This window comes from Hetaerina americana, unplaced genomic scaffold (genome assembly GCF_022747635.1).
Source record: "Hetaerina americana unplaced genomic scaffold, ioHetAmer1.1.p SCAF_17, whole genome shotgun sequence".
Lineage (NCBI taxonomy): Eukaryota > Metazoa > Arthropoda > Insecta > Odonata > Calopterygidae > Hetaerina > Hetaerina americana.
In genome coordinates this window covers 5153632-5178627 of record NW_027286730.1, presented here as the reverse complement: position 1 = coordinate 5178627, position 24996 = coordinate 5153632, and the positions used below count along the sequence as shown (strand labels likewise).

Below are 24996 nucleotides of genomic sequence, written 5' to 3'. Positions count from 1 at the left end.
GGAAGGCAAACATTTCTACAAACATATTTATTCAATTTTCACTCTGCAATCATCAAGAAACCCACCGCTGCTGAGAAAAAAACCAAAAATATCTGCTTCCACGTAACTAAGCCAATAACATTCCCTTTCCTTCCTCTTCTGGCGATGAAGTGGAGAAGGCGTGAGGATAGGGCTGAAGGCGAAAACTGTAGAGCGGAAGGAGATGAGAACAGGAAAACTTTTGGTGTCCTACTATTTCCTCCACCGACCCTTTTTCCTCATCCACCTTATCCTCTCCTACCATGTAATCCCAAACTCAAAAGCGCCTCTCTCTCCAAGGTAGAAATAAGGCCGACGCCAGGTCGAGATGCATCCACTTCTAAGTACAGTATCAATACGATACCGTACTGAAATGTCTATCACCCAGACAATGCGACAAATTGTGCAGCTTTCAGAAGAGAGACATACTTCAAATATTGAGATGATGAAAATCCTGAAGACAGAGATTACCTACAATACCATCATCACCATCGCCGTTGCCGATATCGTTCGCACAGACCTGGGGTAGGAACAGAACATCTTATTTTAACGTGCAAGATATTACTGCACTCACGCAAATGCTATGTTGAGGGTGTTTCGATACACGACATGAAAAGCGAATTGCTATCTACGTACATGACACGACACATCGGCGCGTTTGAAGCATTCCATTTTGCACGTCGATGCCCAAATGCGAGCGCGGCATTGCCTCGGAATAATATTTGAGGTAAAGGGAGACGATCCGGAGGGAGTTGGAGAGAAGAGATGTGAAGAGAAGGGGAAAGGAGGGTTGGGGAGATGGCGATGAGGGGCGGGACGCGGGTGGGGGCAGTGCCCCGAGGGTGAGGGCGGGGGGCTACCGAACTTACTGTAGAGGAGGGATGGAAGGAAAGGAGCGACGCCGCTGGAGATCTCCCCCATTCGCTGGGCCAGGCGGACAGATAAGCTCCTTTCCGATGAGGGAGGGGTGAAGAGAATATGGGGAAGGCGAGGAAGAGTGCCTGGGGTGAAAGGGAGCGTGGAGAAAGTGCACGACGGGATAAGGACGGGTGCGGGTGGAAGGGAAATGGTTTAAAGGAGCGAGTTGGGATTATAGGGGAGAAAGAAACGAAGCCCGGCGAAGACGCCGCGGGAAGGGATGCCGGCAGACAAACGGTTAGCATTATTCATAAGAAATTTTCAGACTACATATCCTTCATTTTAGTTGTACCCTCGTTAATGCGAGTACTATTAATTAAATTCCCTGCCATTAAAGATGATAAATTCAAAAGAAAAACGGAAGAAAAAAGATACCATGGTAAAATTTATCACCGAAGTGAAGGAGAAAAGAATTAAACGGGAGAAAGATTTCGAAACTAATTACCACGTTTATTTTGCTTAAGCCATTGTGGCGAAACCACAAATGACGAAGCGTTCAACTTTTACTGGGGTGTACAATAATGAAAAAAATATCCATTTTAAATCCTAACTTTCATATCACCCAAGCCGAAAAATGGACGCCCAAACCTCCTTTGAAATCATTTCACATGCTTTATGCTTACTGCCAGTGTTTCCGTAAAATTGTAGGATAATTTTGACGACGTAAAAGAAATATTTAGATATTCACTGGTCGAGAAAATATCAAATTTCCAGGGAGGACTAAATGGTTTGAAGGTTCACTTAACAGAGTTGAATTTGAGGCAACGGGCACGTAGTAAAGAGTCAGAGGCAAAGGTGTACACATTATACAAGAAAAACACCACCATTTTGCTGCAGGAACCAAACACGATGAAATTTAAGCTAGACGATTGTGCCGAGGATTGTGCCATTGGCATGTTAAACGTAAACAGCGTTCGGAGGTGAACATGATAGATATGAACAATGATATTCCGGAGGAAAGAAAACCTCGCTGAGTTGAGCGAATGTAGAGGCTAAGTAACGTCTAGGGAAGGGAGAATGACAGTAACAAAAAGGAGAGTAAATGAGAATGAAAGAAGAAAAGGTCGGAGGGAAACTGTCAGTGAATGAAACAGAATAGAGAAACCTCGAGAGAAAGGGAAGGAGGGCGAATAGTCCAGCAGTAAAGGGGCACGTTTCTTTCAAGCTTCAGAAAAGCGAAGGCGACAACAGAAACAACTCATTTGGACCAAGGGAGAAACAGTCGGGATTGTCTCGTAACGCCCACATTAGTCAGCGCTGGAGCATATATATATATATATATATATATATATATATATATATATATATATACACATATATGCTAGATATATATATATACACACACATACATATATGCTATATATATATATGCTATATATATACACATATGCTAGATATATATATATATATACACACACATATATATATAAAATTTATACAAATATTTATCATATATTATGATAAATAATGTACGTAGATATTCAAGAACAATAATCTTCTTACGGGCAAAAAGCATGGTGCAAGATATTATAACATCAGCCAACCATAGGAATTCAAATTCCTATGTAAAAGAAAAAAACATTGCTAACACACGCCTCGTGCGAAATCTCATAATTTCAAATTTGATACAAATTATTTTTGTAGTCCTTGGGCACCACCAATTTGCGATACAAAAGTAGGGTATAGTAGGATATTTTTTTCCAAGTGATTCGTGCTTCTCATATCCCGTTCCAGTCACTCTTTTGTGACATTAATCACTTTGCTAATGGGCATAAATTGCATAACGCATACATTTGCTCGCTGAGAGCTCTTTGAGGAATGACAACGCCCGGGTTTATGCTAAGGACTACAAATTACCAACTCCATCATAGCACCAGTTGCTGACGAAAGCACTCCAGAAGCGAGGAGGGAGAGATTACAAGAGTATCTGACGCAAGGGATACATCCCCAGCCGAAGTTGAGAATGTTTGAGAGACAGGCAAATGCAGGCTGTGGATTTTGCTTAGAGGGTTTTGACCAAGGTGTGTAGCGTGGCGGGAAGACCTCTTGCCCCTCCACAACATCGTGATTTAATTTTCAGGCGGAAACTGGACAGAGAGGGAGAAATGAGGAGAGGTAACGTAGGATGATGTGAGGAGAAAGAGAGTGAGAGGTAAAGGGAAAGGAGATGAAATACAAGAATTAGGGAGAAGATGAGAGGGAGGTAATAAAGATAGAGTGAAAGCAATGAAGACAAAAGGAAAGGGTAAACCCCGAAATTCTCGGGTAAGGTGTAAATTTCAAGATTTTCAACCGTCTTCCCTTGGCACAAAGTAAGGAAAACACGAAGGTCGCTTCAAATCTGACTCCCCAAATCTTCGCCGAAGCGCAAGTAATTGGCAAGAGGCCTAAACTAACTCCGGAACTATGCGTTTACACACACGCAGCTCCCATGATCAAACAGTAATGAGAACAATTAAAAGTTGACCAGTAGGCTCTCACAAACAAATAGGGCAAATAGAAAAGCACTTAAACCCTTCAGATGGAAGGTAAACATTTCCAAAAAAAGAGGGTCCGCTAATATTAACATTGTGAAGAATTTATTAGCCAAAGATTTCTCCAGAAATGAAATTTAGAGTGAGAGGAAGAAAAAAAGAGAAGTGGTTCAGCGTTAAACGAGCTTAGCATCGCTGTCAACGGCACAGCTTTGATCGGGAGGTTGAGAGCTTGGAAATCGTTCGGAGAGACATCACAAAATCCAGGGAAGGAAAAAAAATGTCGCTGGGAAAAGAGGTCCACGGGAAGGTGTTGATCTCGAAAAAGTCCAAGAGAGGGACGATGAGATTTGAGAAATCGGGAGAAGAAAAGAGGAAATAATACCCGCGATTGAAGGTGTCGAAGCAATCTCCCCTCGGAAAATTGTAGAGAAATCTCTCGCACGGCGTTTTTAGTTTTTTAAATTAAAGACGCGGTAAGAGATGGTGGCCGGGATCAGGGAATCACGGGCAGTATAAAAAACTTGGAGAAAATGAGAAGAGCTTTGTTATTCCAGCGGAAAGATTGAGAAAGAAATGCGGGTGATTCGACATTGAGAGAGAGAGAGAGAGCGACCAATTCAAAAAATTACGATAGTCGAAGACGAGTGGATTTTGAACGATTGGTTGACGATGAGGAAGAAATTTTACAGCAAGTGGACGGGACCCGATGATCCCTCTGCAAGGATCGTTGCGGGCACATGGCACTGGGCGAAAGAAGAAGCGAGGTGGAGGGGGGGGGGGAGCAATTTCGTGGCTCTCGGTGCGACGTATACCGCGGAGGAGATCCAAGGGATGGTTAAGAGGCCCGGACCATCCCGTAGATATCCTCAGAGATAACCTTACCACACATGTAAAAACGTAGTGAATAAATCTAAGAATGCGCACTTCACAACCGCCTCGATTAAAAATTTGCATTTATTTACTGAAATGTGAACGTTCTAAATCTGTTAACAGTCTGGAATATTGGCGTTATAGTGTTGAAAGTTATGTTTGGTAGTGTTTTACCATCATGGGGCATCAGGTTCATATATTCATGCATGTTAAGATTCAATTATTAAATGATAAACCCACATCATAATTCTATAGAAAAACGGGATATGATTGATTTAATTCCATGGAGTGATGACATCATAAATTATAAGCTCCGTCCACATACGAGTATTAAAATAATTTAAATAAGTAAAATATATATTCCTAAGGAAATTCTTAATTTATACCCTCTGTTGCCTTAATTTATCGCACAATATCACAATTCAAGGATTTGAAAGTGAATAGGTTGAAGAATCTTGAAACAAAAAATAATGAAGCTTCCCAACCAAACTTATAACGGTAGAAATGAAACAACTCGGACACAGTTTGAATGAAAGCCTAGCCATCATTTAAATTTATTTGTAAGGGAGCAAAACTTCGCCCGGGCTCAACATCTGCGAAACGAATGATAAGATGACGGTAAACCCTTGGAAAATTTAATCAGAAAGAATTCCATTAAAAACACGCTCACTTTCAACTCGAGGAACTCACGAGCAAACAAGTCGTTGTCAGCCTACGCAGAAAGCAGACTTTGAATGGAAAATGAAATTCTCGAGCCCGAAACTGAAAGTATGAAATAATATAAAAAAAGCTTTAAGAATGCGTCCGTTGCGTTGAGAAATCTTTACGGCCCATTCACGCAAGAAAAAACACAAGATAGAAGGGCGAGGGGAGGAGATAGCATGAGAAATTTGAGGTTACGCGAAGGAAAGGAGCGAGAGATGCTTGAAACGGAACAGAAAATGATTCGAGGACGAGGCAATAGGCTAGGTGAAAGGAATTTCGGCCGCGGCTTGGAAGGAGTATCGACGGGGAGGGAGACATTTGGAATGTGAGGGAACTCGCTGCAATCTACGGAGCCACGCCGCAGGCTGATCCGCAGAGAACGGAGGGAGAAAAGAATCATTTCGGGATTGCAAGCGGTGATTGCAGTGATCAGGGCGGCAGACGCCCATTTCGGTGAGCCTAGGAAGGATTGAAATCGTTCGAGCGGCGACATCGCCACTGGTTGACGTTTTTTAAGGTAATGACTAGGATTGTTTAGACAAGCCTCTATTCCAAAGACGAAGGGGACTCACGATTTCTCGGCGGCGGAATATAACTGAATCATGCCCCGTTGCCAATTTAACCTCAACTATAAATTTAACCAATTCCAAAAACAAATAAAAAATATTATTATATGTGATTATATGAAAGGGGTTTTTTAAATATTTTCTCTACACACCAGCTTGAGAAAATTCACCAGATCACCAAAAAAGATTAGGAATTCGATTCAAACGCTGTTTCAAAACGAGAACCATTCATAGAATAGTGATTGGCTGTATTCTTAAATCGTTTCGATCACTAATTTCCAGCACAGAATGAAATTACTTAACCATTATCGGAATGTTATTACAGGCAAATTATAATGTGTCAACACGAATTAATGACTAATAGCATTTATTCCAAATAAAATATCCATAAGAAGTAAGGCAGTCTCATGAAATAGGGAAAAAAATGAGCCAATATCTTTAAATCTTGAACGGGAAAGAGAACGAGAGAAAATATTGGGTTAATGTGAAATCTTATCGGATACATAAAGACTTCCAAGATATTATTTATTCTGTAAGGAAAAGTGGCGATTCTCAGCACGCGAGTAAACCAAGAACGCGATAAAAAATAGCCTGACTTATAATCAATTTAAAATTGAAGTTTATCAGTTGCGCATTCATGTGTGTTTTATCAATACTGAAAGTCTACTTTACTCTGTTTGTTCTTAAGGTTATTTCCCGCTCTCGTCTGCGTGGTGCCTGGGATGGATCTGCCTCGACGTGCTTTTCTGCACGGCTTCCATCATGCACCTGTGCACCATAAGCGTGGACCGCTTCCTCTCGCTACGGTACCCGTTACGCTTCGGAAGCCACAAGACCAGAAAGAGAGTAATTCTCAAGATCCTTTTCGTCTGGCTTCTCTCCATCGCCATGTCTCTACCGCTGTCCCTCATGTATTCCAAGGTAATTCCTTTATTGCATGCGTATGGTTCATAGAATGCACGCCATCAAATGCTTCTGGTTACGATATTTTTTAATTAAAACACACAAAACATTTAAGTAGTAGCATTAGCTAAAAGTAGCCAGCTTAAACTAGCAGTACATGCCCGCTATTAAAAAATGCAAGGGCAAAAATGTAAATACATGCGAGCATTATTAAAATTCGAGGACATTTTTCCCCTTGCATAATTAAATATAAGATTCTCCGCTTAGATAACTGACCAACAAACAGGCCTCGCTGCGCTGAATACAATTATTTTCCAAAATAATTACTATTATGCAAGAAGCATTTTTCTAACATATAGCCTACGTATTTCGTATCACCGGATTACTGATGGAAAATGTACGATTTGTTTTTGTTCAGAACAAGTTTTAAGAAATCGGGCTGCTTTACTACGCAAGAATTAACATTCGGTGCATTAATTACACGTTTATTATTCGTTCGCAGGACCATGACTCCGTGCTTGTGGACGGCGACTGCCAGATCCCGGACCCGCTCTACAAGCTCATCGGCTCCATCGTGTGCTTTTACATTCCCCTCATCGTGATGCTTCTCACCTACGCACTAACCGTCCGGCTTCTGCACGTACAGATGAAGAACATCGGCAGCTTCGGGGGCGGTTGGTCGCAGAGGAGCACGTGGCTGGGCGGCGGGGGAACCACTCTCACGTCCACCTCTTCACCCCTCTCCACCCCCACCCGGACGCCGCGGCGGATCCACGGCAGCCCCGCAACGTCGACCGCCGCGGCGCCCGCAGCCGCCGCCGCTCGCCGCCGACGGGGCTTTGGTGGCAGGGCGGGCTCACCCGGAGGCTCCCCCACCGCACCCTCGCCCATCGTCGCTGCGATGGTGAGACAAGGCTATCTATCTCGTTATAGCTACTGAATACCCATTAGTAACCAGTACAGTAAGCAACATAATACACGGAAGAAGTAATAAGCAGAACTCCATGGCAAAACGTGTATTCCCATATGTCAACATTATAGAAAAAAATAATTTAATAAGTTTTAATCAACAGTAAATAGCATTTCTTTCTTTCAGTTTCTGAAAATTAAGGGAATACGAGGGTTAATATTTTCATGCACAAAATTCCACAGTAATCATATGCTTCACAAGTTATTTCGACATTTTACAACAAATACTCATCCGCAGATCTGGTTAATTGTATCCATAGTAACTTTGTGGAATTGCTTCATATCAAAATGAAATACACTTCGACGAAACCCGGGTCGTACAATAAAGCTCTTCTGTGGGATAACATAGTGTATTTCATTTTGACTCATCCGCAGAATCACTCAAGTTATAAAATGTAGATATGAAAATCTTCGCCTTTCGTGAGTACTAAAAAGTTCTGACCATTATCCACGATAAGTATCTGGAATAACAAATTCAGCATCTTCCACATTGAAATTTTAGTAATTTAACAAAAATATGATGAAATTTGATACTATGCAGGCAATAACCATACCGAATTATATTTTCAAAGAAAATGGATAATCTTGATATTTTATTGATGAATCTCACATACCAAGCTGAAATCTTCGCTCTATCTAGTCCCTATGTAGTTCCACGGGCTCTGCGACTGCCCGATCGCTTTCGGGTGTTGTGATCAGCAACAACACCGCTTCCACTACAACCACCGACACCGAAGACGCCACCGAGCTGGGGCTGCTCACCCCTCGGCCGGACCACTTCCCGGCTAACCTGTCGCCAGTACAGCCTGACTCGACGTGGGACGATGACGACGACAGTGATTCCCCGGGCCCCATGCCGGCGCTCCACCGCTTCGGCGCCGAAATGCTGAGACTCTCGCGAGGCCTCGAGTTTGTCGTCACCAAGAGCTCGCCCGATCCCATCATCTCCTCCTCTTCCCCGCCAGCAAGGGCGGTAGAGTCGCGGCCAAAGGCGACGACCTTCTCCACGGCAAACTCCACGTGAGTCATTTGGCAAAAACCACACTACTCCCGCTTATCCAAATTGATAATCCACTTTCAGCAGAAAATAATTGCTTTAAACTACAAATTATAGTCATACATTCCGCTCAGAGACATGTGACCGCAATCGTTAAGAATAATAATGCGAGCCAAAATCAGAAGAAGGCTTTTCACTCGTCAATTCAAGGAAAATAAACCATGAATTAGCGTATAGAGAGTATATATGAAATGTCATATGAATACTGTACACTACCTGATGTGCAATTATTAGATAAATCATGGAATGCATCAAATAATTAGGAGCTCAATGATTCATAGCATAGGTTATTATTTCCAACCAATTATATTATGGTATACGGTAATACCACAAGGTTTACTTTCCTTAATTTGCTCTGAACAACATAGATAACTGATAGCAAATCGACCATATATCATTAAAATTACGGACTAAACGATCAAGTACAATTCTGTTTTGTTTCCATGTCCAAACTTTATTAAATAAATGATATAATATTCAAAGCCAAAAAATTGAAACTTTCCAATTTGAAGTTTTAATTATTTCTGGATTTCTCTGAAAAATCTGTTTACTAAAGGCGATAAAACAAAAATCACAATACCCCTCGTCTATCTCTGAATAATCCAGTGATTCCCAACCTTACCCAACCAAATTAATGTTGGGAGTCAGCTTCAAGAGATATTAAAGATAGCTTTCGAACTAATAATGCACTCCCTTTCACTCCTCCCACCTAAAGATCAATTATAGAAATGTGATGCATAACTCGTGAATAATGTGAAAATAATATAACAGAAAAACAATTCGATACCTGTGTGCAAAAAGTATTTAAATTATTTAAAGATTTACAATCAGTTTATGACACCTGAGTGGAAACCCCGCCTCCACGTTCATTTTATTCCCCCCTAATCTCTCTCCGACCGCAATCGCTCTCTCCTACACAAAGCTCATCTTTTAACAGCCAAGCAACGTAAGTTAAAACGTAGCCACACCAGATTATTAAATAGGGCGCCTACACACTACTGATATGCTTATTGCGCCCACAGGTCCGCGCCCAGGACATCCACACCGAGCCCTCCGAAGCCGTCGGATCGGCGGGGCGAGGCCAGCCCAGCGGGTCCCCGTCCGCCGCCCATCCACGTGACGGACCCGGACGGCAGCGACAAGAGCGGCAAGAGACGGAGCCACCGACATCACCACCATCACCATCGGCACCACCATCACCACCACTACAGCAGAAGGCACCGGAAAGCCCAGTCACAGAATCAAGCCCGGGACGGCGATGGAGGTTCAGGGGGCGAGGGCAAGTGTGACGGGGAAGGGGAGAAAGACAGGGACGAGATGGAAGAGGACGAGATGGCATCCAAGGGGGAGGAGGCGGACAGCGGGTCCAAGGAGGACGGAGATGACAGACCGGCGGCCGTGGAGTCTTCGGAAAACAAGGAGGCACGAACGAAGCCCGAGGGGAACGGAGAAACTGTGAAGGGTGAGGGGCATATGACAAGCTTAAATACATAAGTATTCCAAAAAATAAATAAGAATTACAAATTTGAAAAATGCAGGCAGATAAACTTTCGAAAAATACAACCATATCGCAATCAATGCTTAATAAGAGCTCACATAAGGGACTACAGTTTGTGATAAATTCGTCCAAATAACTTCTCTCCTCCTGTACCATGCATAGAACCTCTTCTTGTCTTTTTTCCGTCTACTGAACTTTTCCATCCTCCTCCATGTTTACTTTAATTGTTAGCCTCGATATCTTCACTTTAAATTGCTTCAATGTAAGATGATTCGAAATTTTTTCTTTATGTCGAGTTCAGTGAGGATATAGAATGCACTGATACTTAGTTGATGGATGCATCTAAAACCTACCTTGACCGATAGACTATTAATAACTAGGAGGTTATTAGGACATGTGCTCAAATGTATTCCAAGAATGTAATAATATGTACGCCAGAATGTAAGTAATTTTTTACTGCATAGTCACATTATATTACCTTCGGTGTGCTGTTAATGAACAATTTTAGACATTTATCAGAGGATAGTCCTATTTTCCTTATCATTTTATTCGACTTATCTATTTACATTATGAAGTGGAAATCTGGCGATTGGAGACAGCCGCCTAGATAAGGACATTAAATTACTTCTCGCGTTGATATATTGTAAAATAAGATGTTTTATGTGAAAAATATAAGCTAAATAGGTTTATTTTACAGCGAGAATAACGCTTACGGTGACGGCGGAAACGAACGCAGACGGTGAATCCGAGGGAGAGAAGCCCAACGACAAGCCGGTCCCCATGCTTCCCCTGCCTCCTTGCCGCTGCCCATACTTCGGCCAAGCCGCGAGCGAGCGAAACCAAACGAACTCTGAGGCGAACAGTACCTCTCCCAGGCTGAGCCAACCAACCGTGAGGTTGGACACGGTCGCCACGTGGCACCCTCAGCGCTTGGGAGGGACCAACTCGGTGGAGATTTCAACGTCCGGACTTTCGCCGCTGGGGAGGACCGCGGCCATCGCAGAAGGCCCGCCGACTATCCAGGAGTCTCGTTCCCGCAACAGCTCCTTCCGTTCCCCCCTCGCCAGGAGCACAAATGTCATCCTCAAGTCTCGTAGGCGGCCTCGTGCGGGGGGCGGAGGGACTAGCGGCGGGGGCCGAAGGGGCACGTGGTCAAAGCACAGGAGGAGCATCCGCCTCGAGCAGAAGGCGACCAAAGTGCTCGGCGTAGTGTTTTTCACATTTGTGGTGTTGTGGGCGCCCTTTTTCGTCCTCAACCTCGTGCCCGCGCTTTGCCCCGAGTGTGAATCACGTGTGTCCAAAGGAGTGGTGGACTTAGTCACGTGGCTGGGATATGCCTCTTCTATGGTTAACCCCGTGTTTTACACCATATTCAACAAAGTGTTCCGACAGGCTTTTAAGAAAGTGCTTTTGTGCCGATACGGAAAGGTGAAGTAGGTGATTCAAAAGTTGATGGAAACTAGTGCGTGTTGTGCTGTTTCATCAGGCTTACCTAATGCCGCGCGAAAAAAATTTCTCGTTGAAGTGCCAATAAGGAAGAATGTCTGTAAGTGAAGGAATGATACTTCGACAACGTTTGTGTTATTTATAAATTACATACGTACGTGCGAGAGCTTATGCGATAAATTTGTCGCTTGAGCAGTTCCATATTCGAAGCAAAAAAATGGGAAAATACGGTGATTTTAAGTTAATTCTTCCAATACACACATTACAAGAGTTCAAATAACGTGCTTGAAAGCTAAAAAAATTTAATGTTACGAAACAAAACATCCATTTGAGCGTGAATACTCCAGTATGTCAATGTAAAAAGAAACTAAATAGCAACCTTTCTGTGGTTTCTGCTTTGCTTTAACCACGACGAACGTGTTTAGTCTTAAAAAGATGTATGCGTGTATATGTGTTACCAGAAGGCTTATGAGTTCTATGTTCAATGTTTGGTTCTGATTACTAAAAACATGATAAAAGTGTTAGGTGCATATATCGATTAAAATCAAAGTTAATACATGTCATCTACACATATGTGTCGAGTGAAATCTTACGAAGACCACCGGATAAAAACAACGAGGAATGAAGAATATGAGACTATGGCTATTATCTGTTTATGAACCCGGGAATATTAAGCAAGGTAAAAGATCATGAAAAACGATGAAAAAGAATCATGCGGAAACTGAATTTCTACAGTTAATCGAGCTGAAATGACAAAATTAATATAAGATATATGTGTAAAATTCTTAATGAATGTTCCGGTGTTGATTAACCAACAGATTTTATTCATTAGAGTGTCAAATGTTGTCTGTCCCTTGTCCATCATTTGACACCTGAATTTCAACCTATATAACATGGCGCTGACAGCAAGCATTGTGTCATGCCAGAAAAAAAAATTGTTAGCGATATTATTTGCAAAACTAGGCGAAGAGACAATTAAAAACTATTGCGGATACACATGAAAAATAAAGTAAAATAGTAATTTACGGAAGTACCATTTCAATAGCTTTTATTTTTTCATCGGGATGATCTCTCATGGAGGCATTCCGGATAGAATTTGAATATGCTTAATTGGGCGAGAACAATATTACTGGCTTGAACGCTGGAAAAAAGGCAGTCAAATGAAGTCACTATATTTCCGATTTATAGCTATATTTCAAATTTATACACCAAATTCAATCCCTTAAAAGCTATTCCGAGCATAAAGGATTACAGTGGCATTAATTGCCGAGGGGAATCACAACTATTTCTCACTCCAGTAAAGGTAGCAGATATCTAAAAGAGCACGTACACCTTTAAGCAGCAATCTTAACATTTACACCTCAATTTGATCCATGACAGAGGCCGCTGCACGAAGCTAGAGACAATATCTTATGAACATTACTGTGAGCCAAGTAAAACATTTTGAAAGAAACGGGAAACTTCGTGATTAGAAAGCAGAGATTACACCGAAGGAACTTAAAGAAATTAAAAGTTGTGACTTCCATCAACTAGCTAATAAAAACATTTAACATTAAGACTGTAATTTTAACATTCATAGTTATTTAACTCAATGTTTTATTGATGAAAGAATCGACGTGGGCTTTAGTGCGAATATCCATCGGCATATACTTTATAAAAATAAAGAAACGCAATATAATATTGTATTGAGGGATTGATTTCTTCATTTAAAAGATTTTGGAATGAAATATTATTCCGTATATTAAATAGACAGATTAGACTACCCACATGAAGAGAAGACCAAGGAGTAGGAATTTACAGAAACGGATGAATGGCTTCCAACATTTTCCAAATTCTCGGAAGACAACATAACGATTGCTGTCTTGATTTGGTATGTCCTCTTTCACAATGGAATTAGTTTTGCTAAATTGGTAAATTTATTTCATTGTAGTCAGGTCGAACATTAATGTTATACTTAAAATCTGATAGGGTACTTCATTCACAGGGACCTCCTACATAATACACTAATAAGCTCTAAACTAGTAATAGAATTCATGCGGCGTATCCCTTTCTATGAGATCACAATTTCTCAGATAAGAAGTACAGAGCATATAAAACTATTAGCCAAACGCTTCAGCACGTATAAAGGGGAGATAATAGAACAAGAACCAAATTAAAGGGTACAAAAGTCAAGGTTGCCACACAGAAGCGTCAAACGAATCGAAATTGTTCTAACTTAACGTGAAAAGGAATTGGAGAAAATAAAGAATGCAGAAATGACAGCACTTAAAATTTCATACTCACAACAGCAGTGAGGAAAATAAATACAAATATTGTGGGTACTTAATTGGAATTGCGAACGACTTTCCTTGAATACCATCAACTTTGATCCTCATACACATCTCCGGAAGACAACATCCTTGAGCTTAGGCATGCAAAAAACAATTGTGATATTGCTAGCTTCCGTAGAACGGTTTCTCTGAAACTTAAGTTAGTGCCTAGGAATTCAGACGGCATCCATTGGAATATATTACTTTAAGTATTGAGATTTAATTATAACACCCAATTTTCCACCCCTCCAAACAGAAAAAATACGAAATGTCATCCCCTTTAAAATGAGAAAATTAATTTCATGCCCATAAAACTATGCCAATCCTAGCGGCAAAAAACGGAGTTTTAAACCAAATGTATTACGGGGGCTTTATGGAAAACATTAGCGGAAACTGGTAAACTGGAAAACATGACTATCAGGGGTTCAAATTCTATATTTTTGCTCTATCTCTGTCTCCCTTATTCAGTAAATAATAATGGAAGAGCATCATTAGGATGGCAGTTGATTTTGAAGGGACAGGCACAGCGTACCAGCATTTTACTGAAAGCCTGAACTGCTGCAATTTTGGAAATAATGAATTTCAAGCAAACTCTCAAAGACAGATGACCACGAGGTCTGCGATTAAAAAATTGCGTGTTTACTTTTCACTGAATTACCTTACAGAATAGGCATATAAATATACCCGAACAAGAGTCAATTTCTCATACCATTCGGATGATAAAACTAATCCACTTAACATATTTGTCCGTTCTAAGCTATTTCCATATAAATGAAGTTTTCTGCAGAATAATGATCGTCTATCGGTTGTCATTTCCAACTCCCCGCCAAGAAAGTTTTAAACCTTAGCTTTATAAAAACCTTGCGTAGCCACTGGTAGGATAAAGTCAACTCTAAAATTCTTTCAATGAGTTTTCTTTAGTCCTAATACGCCCGTATTTTATATAAGAAAACAGACATCTTACGTCAATAAGGACTTCTTATCGGCGCAGAATAAAACCCTAAAGAAACTATGGCGGAATACGACAACTATATATTCAGTAATATATGACATGGAAGTCAGAGATACCACGATGCGAAAAATTGTGATGAATGCCATGAATAATGTACCGAAATACGAAGCGTCAAATTGTGCAAATCAGTGCAAGTAATTCCTCCCCCTAAAATTAATAAAATATAAAATTCACATTTTCGACGAGTAGAGCCCACAAAAAAGGGGAAAATCTGTTAAGAGACATAATAAATCAAAGTAAAAAAGAAAGAAAAGATAGGGCCTCGCAGTTAGGACGAAAGAGATATTTGGGGCTAAAACAATGTCTGCCAGACACTTGGAATTTGTGGAGCACATAAAACGTCAGACATTTTTCTCAGACCGCTACCTTTCCCATGCTGTGGCATGAAATATATTTCGATGGCTGGATAGACGAAAAGAATCAGGACTCAAGGGACAAAAGATAAAGTGGGAAAATATATTATAAAAAAAGGGAAGAGCGCTCGGCGACACCAATCACTAAGCAACTTGTTAGCGGAAGTATGACCGATGGGTTCAACTAGGCGCGTCAAATAAATTGCGTATGGTTGAGTGTAGCCTAGAGTCACTCATTAGAAGCCATTGAATTCGTTAGACATGAAAGTTCAGCCGAAAATATTTTCTCAGTGGACCAACTTTCAATATGAAAGTTCGCAATAGCAATTAACAAAATCTTTAGAGGGGCCGCTACCTCTCTATTCACTTAAAAGCGAAGGCCAAAGGCCCAAGTTGCCCATATCTGGGAAAGCTCAGGAAATAAATGATGAAAAACCAAATTATACCAAATATAATTTCGAGAAGTTTCAACTTCAATATAAACTTCGAAACCACGAGAAGGCTGAAGTATAGTGAACGAAAAATGAGCGGCAGATAACGACATATAACCGGCTTGACAATACAAGACTCATACTTGAAAGTCATGGAACAAGAAAAAACCCATACACTCTTAGCATTCAATTACTTAATTAGCAATAGGCAATAAAACTACTACAAAATTGTTTTTATGCTGTCTTCAATCAGTGCTTCCACACGCAGCGCGAAAGTAGTTATTTTAACTCCACTCAATACTCGAGCTAGTAATTGCCTCATTTAAATTAAGTTTCCGAGTGTCGTAAAATTAAAGGAGACCCAGATTAATTTTACTGAATAACGATTTTCCGTATTGGAAAATAAAGGTTCAGGAATTTCATAATAACTGCACGAGTTCAAATCTCGCACCAACCACATCACTTGCGTGCAAGAGCTTAGCTTTGGAAATTACATTAACACTTACTGAGATCTCAACAGTCAGTAGAAGGTTGAAGTGCGTTTCAATAGCAGAGAAGAAACGGAATATATTTGCGAAATTAAAACCAAAAGGCGGATTAGATCTAACAAACAAGGACAAAATTTTGTGGCAAAGCAATAATTACGGGTGGTGACCTAATAACCCCCGCCACACGCTTTTGCATTGGCTTGCGGGGTAATAAGTAGATGTAAAATAATGAATAGTATCCGTAGCTTCTTATCATATGCATGACGTGAAAATTTAATTCACTGCATTACTTACAAAATCTTAAGGAATCAGTTAATAATTACACTATTACAAATATTAACAGCAATTTAATTTGAACCTTCACGGAGATACTGAGAACACATATATGCACAGAGAAAAACGTGAGCAGAAGGAGAACATTTTTTTTTATTTAAAGAAATATAAGCACCAAATTAAAAGTACAACAAAATGAATCCTTGAGGCTGTTCCCCTGAATTACCTTGAGAGCTAAAACAGTCGCATCAATGACGAAATTGAGAGTGAAAAATGGACAAGATCTATTTTATTCAAATTGCGATTTAAACACTAAGATCAAATTCAATTTTTAATGGAATATATAGGCAGCAGGGATGAATACTTCCAAGTTACCAAACTTACGACTACACTTAGTGCACTATGAATATAGACTCGTGGATTATTTAGAGAATTGATAAAAATGCATCCTACCGCTGACCGCAAAAAATATTATATAGACAAACTTGGAAGAAGAAAAGAATCCGTCAAACAAATGGTAACTTTTCGGGAACTCGGGATACATGGGCGCAAGGCAAGCGCGATTCAACTGTTGAAAGGTACTACTTCAATGAACCGCTAAGCGTACCAGCGGAAACGAATGGCTGAGAGAAATGCTAGGGAAAGAGCCGCCCGTTAGCGTTAAGTAGGAGGTACGTCAAGAGACACTGCGGTCCTGGGGAAGAGTGAAGAACAGGCAGGTGTTTTGGGAGTGATTCTGACGGTTTTTCTTACATATTGAGCTACATCGTTTAGGAACAACTTGCTCAGAGATAGAGAAAACAAAGAATGAAAAGGATATCTAAAGGAAGACGAAGGAGATATGATGCAAGAGAAACTCCTGAACCGCAGAAAGAAAAGCATTCCTCAACCCTGCCCCCCGTACTAGGCTGAACGGGAAGGGTATTGAGGAAGAGGAGGACAAAGAGGGAGGATTGGGGAGCAAATACGAGCTGGACCATTCGAGGCGGAAGAAAGAGCGAATAGGAAGAAAATAAAAAAGAAACATTCCAAACTTGAATCTCCGAGCTCCTCGAGAGGTAGAAGGACTTTTCATCCAAATTCTCAAAAGCGGATTTGTTCTGATAAAACCGAGAAGGCGATGCGTAGCACGTAAAATATAAATGGAAAGAATATACATACACTTCATATATTCTAACCATCCCAAACCTAAAAGCTGAGAGGAATACATAGAAATACTTGTCCAATATGGAGACTAACATGGATGCCTGTTGCGAATGAGTCACTCGAAATCGTCTAAATTTCCGAACACGTAGCATCAATCAATACGTATATCCGAAAACAATATTAAATTCATCGCCGTCGATAAAAATACAACGAATGTAGACACTAATAAGTGATCAGCGGGCAAACTTGTTTGATCCCTTAACCGTATTCTTGAAATCCCTAATCAAAAACGGAATTCTTACACAACAGCGGGGTCAGCGAAAGGCCTATATTCAAAGAATTAATTTATACTGAATCCGGCAGTGGCAACATTTCTCAGTGGTTCCCCGGTCTCTACGTTGGATGCCATAAGTAGAGCACTTCAAATGGAGTTCACCCTTCGTCGGATAAGATGTTCCCTTGCGCACCCTTTAGTGGCTTAGTGTCCTCGATAATCAGAAATTATTAATGAAAAATTAGCACCGTTTCCGAAAAGATAGATCCTGCGAAACAACCTAAGCTTTTCGTTCATGATATTCTTATTTCTGGAGAGAGCAATGTTTCAATGAACACGTTTTTCTAGATTTTAAGAAAGCCTTGGACAAAGTACCTCACAGTAAACTACTCGCAAAGATAGCATATGGCATAGATAAAAATATACCGGGTTAGATTCAAGACTTTTTGAATGGTCGGGTTTAACGAAAAGTGATAGATGGAGTTAGCTCAAATGCAGAAGTTACTTCAAGTGTTCCCCAATGAAGTGCCATCGGACCTCTTTTTTTCCTACTTAACGTTTTCGACATTGATTCCGTAGTCACTAGTAAGATACGTTTAATTGCCGAAGGTGTAGTGGCTAACGGTGATATCCGTGGTGCTGAGAAAACAGCAGCGCTGTCAGATGACCTTAATGCTATAAAACGCTGGTGCGACAATTGGCATTGATAATTAAACTTTAAAAAGTGGTTAGTCATAAATTTTTGGAAAAAGAAAAATTCCTACCCGAACGCCTACTGCATTGAGAACAACTAAATGGATGTGTAGACTCAAGTATATACTGTACTTGGTGTTACCTAACACTAAGGTGTTACCTTTACTCACGATCTCTCCTGGGTGAAACACATACGGTGAAAATGTGGACAATATAACAAAAGATTAGGATTTATTAGAAACGTATGGTAAATGTGATGAAAAGGTCAAACAGAGATGTTATCTGTCGTTGGTTAGGCCTTATTTAGAATATGCTGCAAGTATATGGGATCCTCACGAAGTTGGATCAATTGCCGAAATTGAATCGCGTCCAGCGTAGAGGAGCTTGATTTGTAAAATGTTGTTATGATAAACTTAGTAGGGCATCCAAAATATTAGAGAAGCTAGGCGGGGAATCACTCACGGAGCAAAGGTTAAATTACAGATTTAATCTCTTGCATGCAATGGAAGGGCGTCTCTTTAGCAGTGATGTTGAAAATGTATAATGGCCCCCTTCATACTACGGTAAGGGAGAGCATTCCAATGAAAGTAGAGAGACTAGGTGTAGAACGGTTAGATTTAAAATGCCATTTTTTCCACAAACGATAGAGGATCATAATACTATTGTTCCATCAGGGTAGGGTAAGATTCCGTTAAAATTATTTTGGTGTGTATTCACCTCCTGCCCCACACCCTAGCGGTGGCTTGCAGGGTACATGTATAAATATATGCTACACAACTCTTGTGAATCCATTTAATAATTGGAACTAACACAGGCCATTCATTTTAGCCAAGTTTATTAGCAGAAAGATTGGCACACATAAATTGCCTCATGTGGAGCGATCACAGACCAAAATGAAACTCACTCGAAGACCGACTGTTGATTAGTTTTTATTGATGCCATCAGGTATGGCACGTGACCGAAAATATTGATCGTTTTTACCCCAAACGTAACATTACATTCATTCAACACAAATGCATTTTGGTGGAACATAGCACTATGTATAACAACTTGATAGAGACATTTACTTCTACTTCATCTCTGATTAAACCATTCGAATCTGAATCAATCTTAGGTACACGTAAGCACCGACTTTAACTTAACTAATCTTTCATCACCCTCCTGATAACTAACCAGTATTTCAATAAAAAACGACGAATGTTTTTCAATACAAGGTGTTCTCATCAATAGTTCAATTAGGTGTGCATGAAATGGAAATGGAATACGTTCGTTATCAAGGATAGTTTAATTTGAGAAAACTATAACACGACTTCCGGCTGGAAGACGCCAGTTAGACTTTATATCCCTCACTCACATTATTTCATACGAAAGTTGATCACCGGGAAATTATGGCTAATCACTTCGTATTTCAAACCGGGAATAAACAATTGTGTAAAATAAAAATAGAATAATATTAGAGAATTATGAAATACTAAGGAGTAAAGTTAGCAATTTTAATTCACTTCAGAAAGTAAACAGAAAATACAGACACTTCATGCACGTACTGGAGTGATGGTGAATCGGGCATACGAAGGAAAAATGAACCAAGTCGTACAAACTTGGGAAAGTGAAACTTGGAGCAAGCACTTTCAAATATAAGTTTAAAATAGATATGAATCCAAATTTGGCACATTCATTTCTATTATTGCAAATATCTAAACATTCGTACAACTGTCACTATCGACGATTATTGTGCCCACTCTCAAAAAACATGAAGTTGCAACAGAAGAGAAAGTCGAATAAGAGTCACAAAATACACCAAGTTAAAACATTACAGTAAGCCGAGTAAGAAATATACAGAAAAAAACAACACGGTGCTAATTAAATTCCACCTATAAGTCAGTAAAGAGTAACATTTTACGAAATATGTTATTCATTGCCTATTTTAAAGCTTTCTACTCAGCTTAATTTCTGGTTCTTGAATGAGTACGTTTTGGATCAACTATAAAATTTAATTGGAGACCAGAAATGAGGAGATATAATGGTTTACAAAGTATGAAATACTCGCATGTCCTAATTCTTCAGCAGCACTGAATAATCCAACCATATACAACCATGTACAGTGATAAAAATGTGAAATGCTTGTTTTAAACTTGTAGAAGACGAAAACCAACTGCATGCCCAAAAAGCGACTACATGACATAAATAAACAAATATAGCGGAATTTAAATATTGTGTAAGCCTAAATTGGGCTGTGGAAATATCGACAAGGTGGAATTACAAATCAGGGGTGGAAAGAAAACCTAGTAACTTTTTATTATAGTAAAAAAGAGTATTTTGAGCTGCACGACCAGCGTTTCATCAAGACATCAAGTGCGATGAAGTTCAACCGTTGACATACATGCCATATTGTATTTTCAAAAAAGTTATAAATTTTACATAGTTTTAATATCTGCCACTTTACGTAAATGCGTATGAAAATTTCCTATACCAAGATTTGATATTAGCTTTCGGCCAAAGCAAAGCTACATCATACTAATCCAGGTAGCGCAATTTAGTGCGGCTATTAGCGTTTTGCTCGCTATGTCTATACATCTCGATATATCAATGAGACCTTAAAGTTTCTGGAAAGGTTGACTCGATATAACGATTATCGATACGCAAAGATACCTCTGAGCAGGGTGATTATCCACCATTTCAGACCCTGATAAGTATGACATCATGTTTGATAGAGGTAGTTTGAAACATTATTGTTAATAGTGGTCAACATTTATTTCAGGAAAAGATTTACCTTTAGATGAAAGCGATAGGCAGGTTACCAGTGAATTAAGGTAATTTACATTTCACTGACGTGAATTTCACAATTCTACCACGAGGAACCTTCCTGGCGTTCTCTTTTATAGAAACTAGACATAACTAGAAACATAAAGAATTTTAAAAATAGTGGCCGAAGAATAGAATGAAAAAACAGAATTCGAGAATGAAAAGAGAATGGACGGTCATTTTATTTTAACTGCTAAAAAACCATAACCCTCCAAGAAAATAATAAACACGAATTTCAAACAGGAGTAGGATGCAAAATAGAAAGGCATTTAAGTATTTTCCGCTAAAAATATTTGAAAACGAAGTACTCAATGAAATTTTAGCACCAACGCGCCCCGAGAGCTAATTTGCTAAAAGGTTGTAAAAAGGGAGAGATAATCCCACACCCACAACTTTTTCCCAACACTTAACAAGCGGGAAGGCAATCGGATTTACATGACGAAAACAATGAACTCGATTATTCCTTTTACACAGAGCCATTAATTCCCCCAGCAAGCCCAGAGCCCCCACTTACTCTCCAATCGCTAGCATACTTAAAAAAATAAAGACGGGTGCAAAATTGGATCCTGGTTTTGGGCGCTAAGGGGGCGAGCTAAACATCAAAGGCCAGAGGAGTTCGGAACAAAGGCCACTGAGGGACGATAGAAAGAGGAGCGTGAAGAGGGAAGCCGGAAGAACGAGGGAGGGAGGAAACGAGGCCCCGACTATATCTCCTTGTCCATTATCGGGCACGCCAGGGGGGAGGGGGAGGGAATGTTTTTGCCGAGAGGGTCGGTGGGAGAGCGGGGGTTGAAGAGGGGCTTGCAGAAATGGGAGGAAAAGGGAGAAATGGCACGACGGAGGGAGGTAGGGGAGGGGGGCGTAAAGGAGATATTTCGCGGCAAGTTGGGCAAGAGGAGATAAGGGAGGAGGGCGGGAAATGGCGAAGGAGCGCAGTTCACGGGAGAGACACGAACGAGAGCGGTGGGCCGCCAACCCAACCCTCTAGCTCCCCCATTCCCCCCCCCACCCAGCGACGTAGCGCCACCCGGGATCTAATGGGAATCGGGGAGGCGGGATGAAAGCGCGGGGCGAGTGGGGCCGGTGCGGGATATGAGCACGGCGCTGCTGCGGCTCTCTCTTCCCGAGGAGAAGATGGGGGAAGACGGGGAGGGAGAGATGGATGAGATTCAGGAGGAGGGAATGCGGAGAGGCTGAAGGGGTCGGGATCAAGGGGGCACGCGATCGGAAGGCGAAAGAAATGCAATCCCGGCACCCTCTCCCGCGGAAGGCGCTCCAATTAATCGCATAACAATGGACCTCTTCCCAGAGGATTTTTTAGGTCTGTCGGGGCGGGAACGGTGGAGTGCGCACGTGAAGCCCAGCCCTCTCTTTTCCTAATTAAAAGTCCTAATTGAATGTACTCACTCACCGATCAAAAATAATTATTCATCTCCAGGTGCCTTTTGCCGAAGCGTCGCTTTCCGTTAAAGCTGAAAATGTTATTTTCCGGAGGAGGCTGACTACTAGATGGGAGATATCTTTCGAGCGATACTTAGCCCGTGTATTTATGACACTCCCATTAAAATGGCTCACGCTGACGCACTTAAGCATGCAGAGTAACGCGCAAAATATTGAAAATTGGATTAGCTTGAAGCCGATACGAAAGGTGCATACAATGATTTTACAGTAGGTTATAGTCTCCCTGTGACTTTGTCTTCACTATACCCATTATAGGCTGAATGAAATTACATGACACATCCGGATCCAATCAGTTTCTATCCTGAAAGAATGGAAAACTAATTCAAGTCCTTAATGGAAATCCTGTCGCTAACGTTAATGTAAGCGATTGCTCAACACAAATTTTAACATCAACTTCTGACATCGCTTCAACACACATTTCGTATTGTCATTTGAAATAATTTCATACATCAAATACATACACAGAGTAAATAAAGCAATGGGTACGTTCTCGGTTTACACTATATACGTGAAAAGTACATAAAATCAATTACGTGTAAAAGAGGGGATAAAATAAAGGACATGGGGATACACCCAATTTAACAAAACAACAAAGATCCTGTCCGATGGAAAATCAATAATCACGTCAGAGGACAACGGGCAAGAAACAAGAATCAAAATATAATACTTTACCTGTGGAAGCTAAATATAAAAATATCGTCAATTATCATTGTGGAATTTAAAAATAATTTCGAATAATCTTAATTTCCCATTCCCCCAAACAAACAACAACACGCTAATAAAACGGAGTAGCACATAAAGAATGATGAAAAGCATTAATACTTCAAAGCTATTTCATTCCCCCCAAAAAATTAAACTGGCTCATATCAAAATAAATACCACTAAGTGTCGTAAATATTGTGATAAAAATAAAACGCGTCACTTCAATTTCATATCTAAAGTGCTCTCATCACATAATGGACCCTACGGTTAATTGAAATGGTTCTCCTGGGGAAATAATCTCCCTCACTTAGAGCACCGTCGTCTCGCAAGATTTTTCTCGGGCATGATTTACGATGAATCGGCCGATTGCGGAAGAGCAATCATTTGTCCGACAGCTCTTGGAGCACACACTACACCACCTACTGCAGAGAGAGTTCAGCGGCACTCGGGCGAGCATTTTCGAGTGAGGTAAGTACATTATGTCCCCCCCCCCCCCATAAAACTAAAAATCTCACGTTCGCAACTCAATTTTATACTCACCAGGGGGCTTGACTACGCACTTTTGAGACATTTTGCGAGCAAAATACTGAATTACTTCAGATCATTTAGAGGAGGTATTCAAGCTCTTATACTCTAAGCTCAAGATCGCAATCCTATACGTGCCCTGGTGGGATGGACCGACAAATGTTTCAAGCGCATCGGAATATGGACTATTGGACTTTTATCCTGGCAGTAATGGAAGGTTGGGAGCGATCCGCTGAGGATAGAATGGCCGGGATTTAGGAGGGGAGTGTGGGGAGAGGGAGAGAGAGTGGGGAAAAAGAATTCATGGACGGGATAATGGAGCGGATGCCTAGACTGTGTGTGTACGTGCCGTGGCTTTCTTTGAAGTGGATCAGGGGTGGAGTGCCCTCGACCCGCAGTAGGGGGAGGGTGAGAGAAGGGGGAGAATGAGGGGAGAGTCGTCGAAAGGGAATGGCGAACCGGGTAGGGTTGGTGGTGTGGTGGGTGTGATGGAGGGAGGGAGTGCGGCTGTGTGCTTGGGGGGCCCTTTCCAACCCCGCACCGACCTGTTCGTGTGGGGCGACAGGAGTGTTCCGGAATCGGGAGAGGGAAGGAAGGGACGGGGGAAGCAGCGGTGAGGAAGGGGGTGAGAACCTGGCGGGCGGGTGAGTGGGTGGCATAGGGGTGCGGGAGGGAAGATTGTGAGGCTTAGAAGGGAAGGCGGGGTTAAAGGCGATGACGAGGGGCGGATGAATGAAGGAAGAGGCGAGCGGGGGGGGGATTAAATGGTAGGCGGAAGAGGCAAGGAACCATGGCTGGAGCGAAAGAGAAGGAAGATCGAGGGCGTGAAAAAACGCGAAAGAAAGCCATCGCTTTGCTGGAGTTCATTCAATGATGACTACCCTCTACCAGGGACTGTGTTCAATACCAAACGGGATAGTTTATTTGGTGTCATTCATGCTAATATTTGGGCACTACTGGAAAACAACTTCCATGGAATCGCCACAGTTACAGCACGAAAATCTGGCTACTTACGTAACCCTGGAGTCTTAAGTGAAAGGTCTCCGTAGCCAGAGTTACATTTAAAAAAGGGTGAAAATAATCAGATGTGCAATACTCGA

The 24996-nt window shown here is 41.1% G+C and overlaps 1 protein-coding gene across 1 annotated transcript in view; it reads left to right on the top strand.

The window, feature by feature from the left end:
• Positions 1 to 12242, top strand: part of LOC139687157 (dopamine D2-like receptor) — a 44474-nt gene extending 32232 nt beyond the window's left edge. Inside the window, exons 3-7 of the mRNA XM_071584290.1 lie at positions 6243 to 6475; positions 6960 to 7361; positions 8067 to 8446; positions 9506 to 9945; positions 10679 to 12242. Of these exons, the coding sequence (XP_071440391.1) occupies positions 6243 to 6475; positions 6960 to 7361; positions 8067 to 8446; positions 9506 to 9945; positions 10679 to 11418 (2195 nt within the window). The 3' untranslated portion in view covers positions 11419 to 12242. The remainder of the gene's footprint in view (positions 1 to 6242; positions 6476 to 6959; positions 7362 to 8066; positions 8447 to 9505; positions 9946 to 10678) is intronic.
• Positions 12243 to 24996: the final 12754 nt, after the last annotated feature.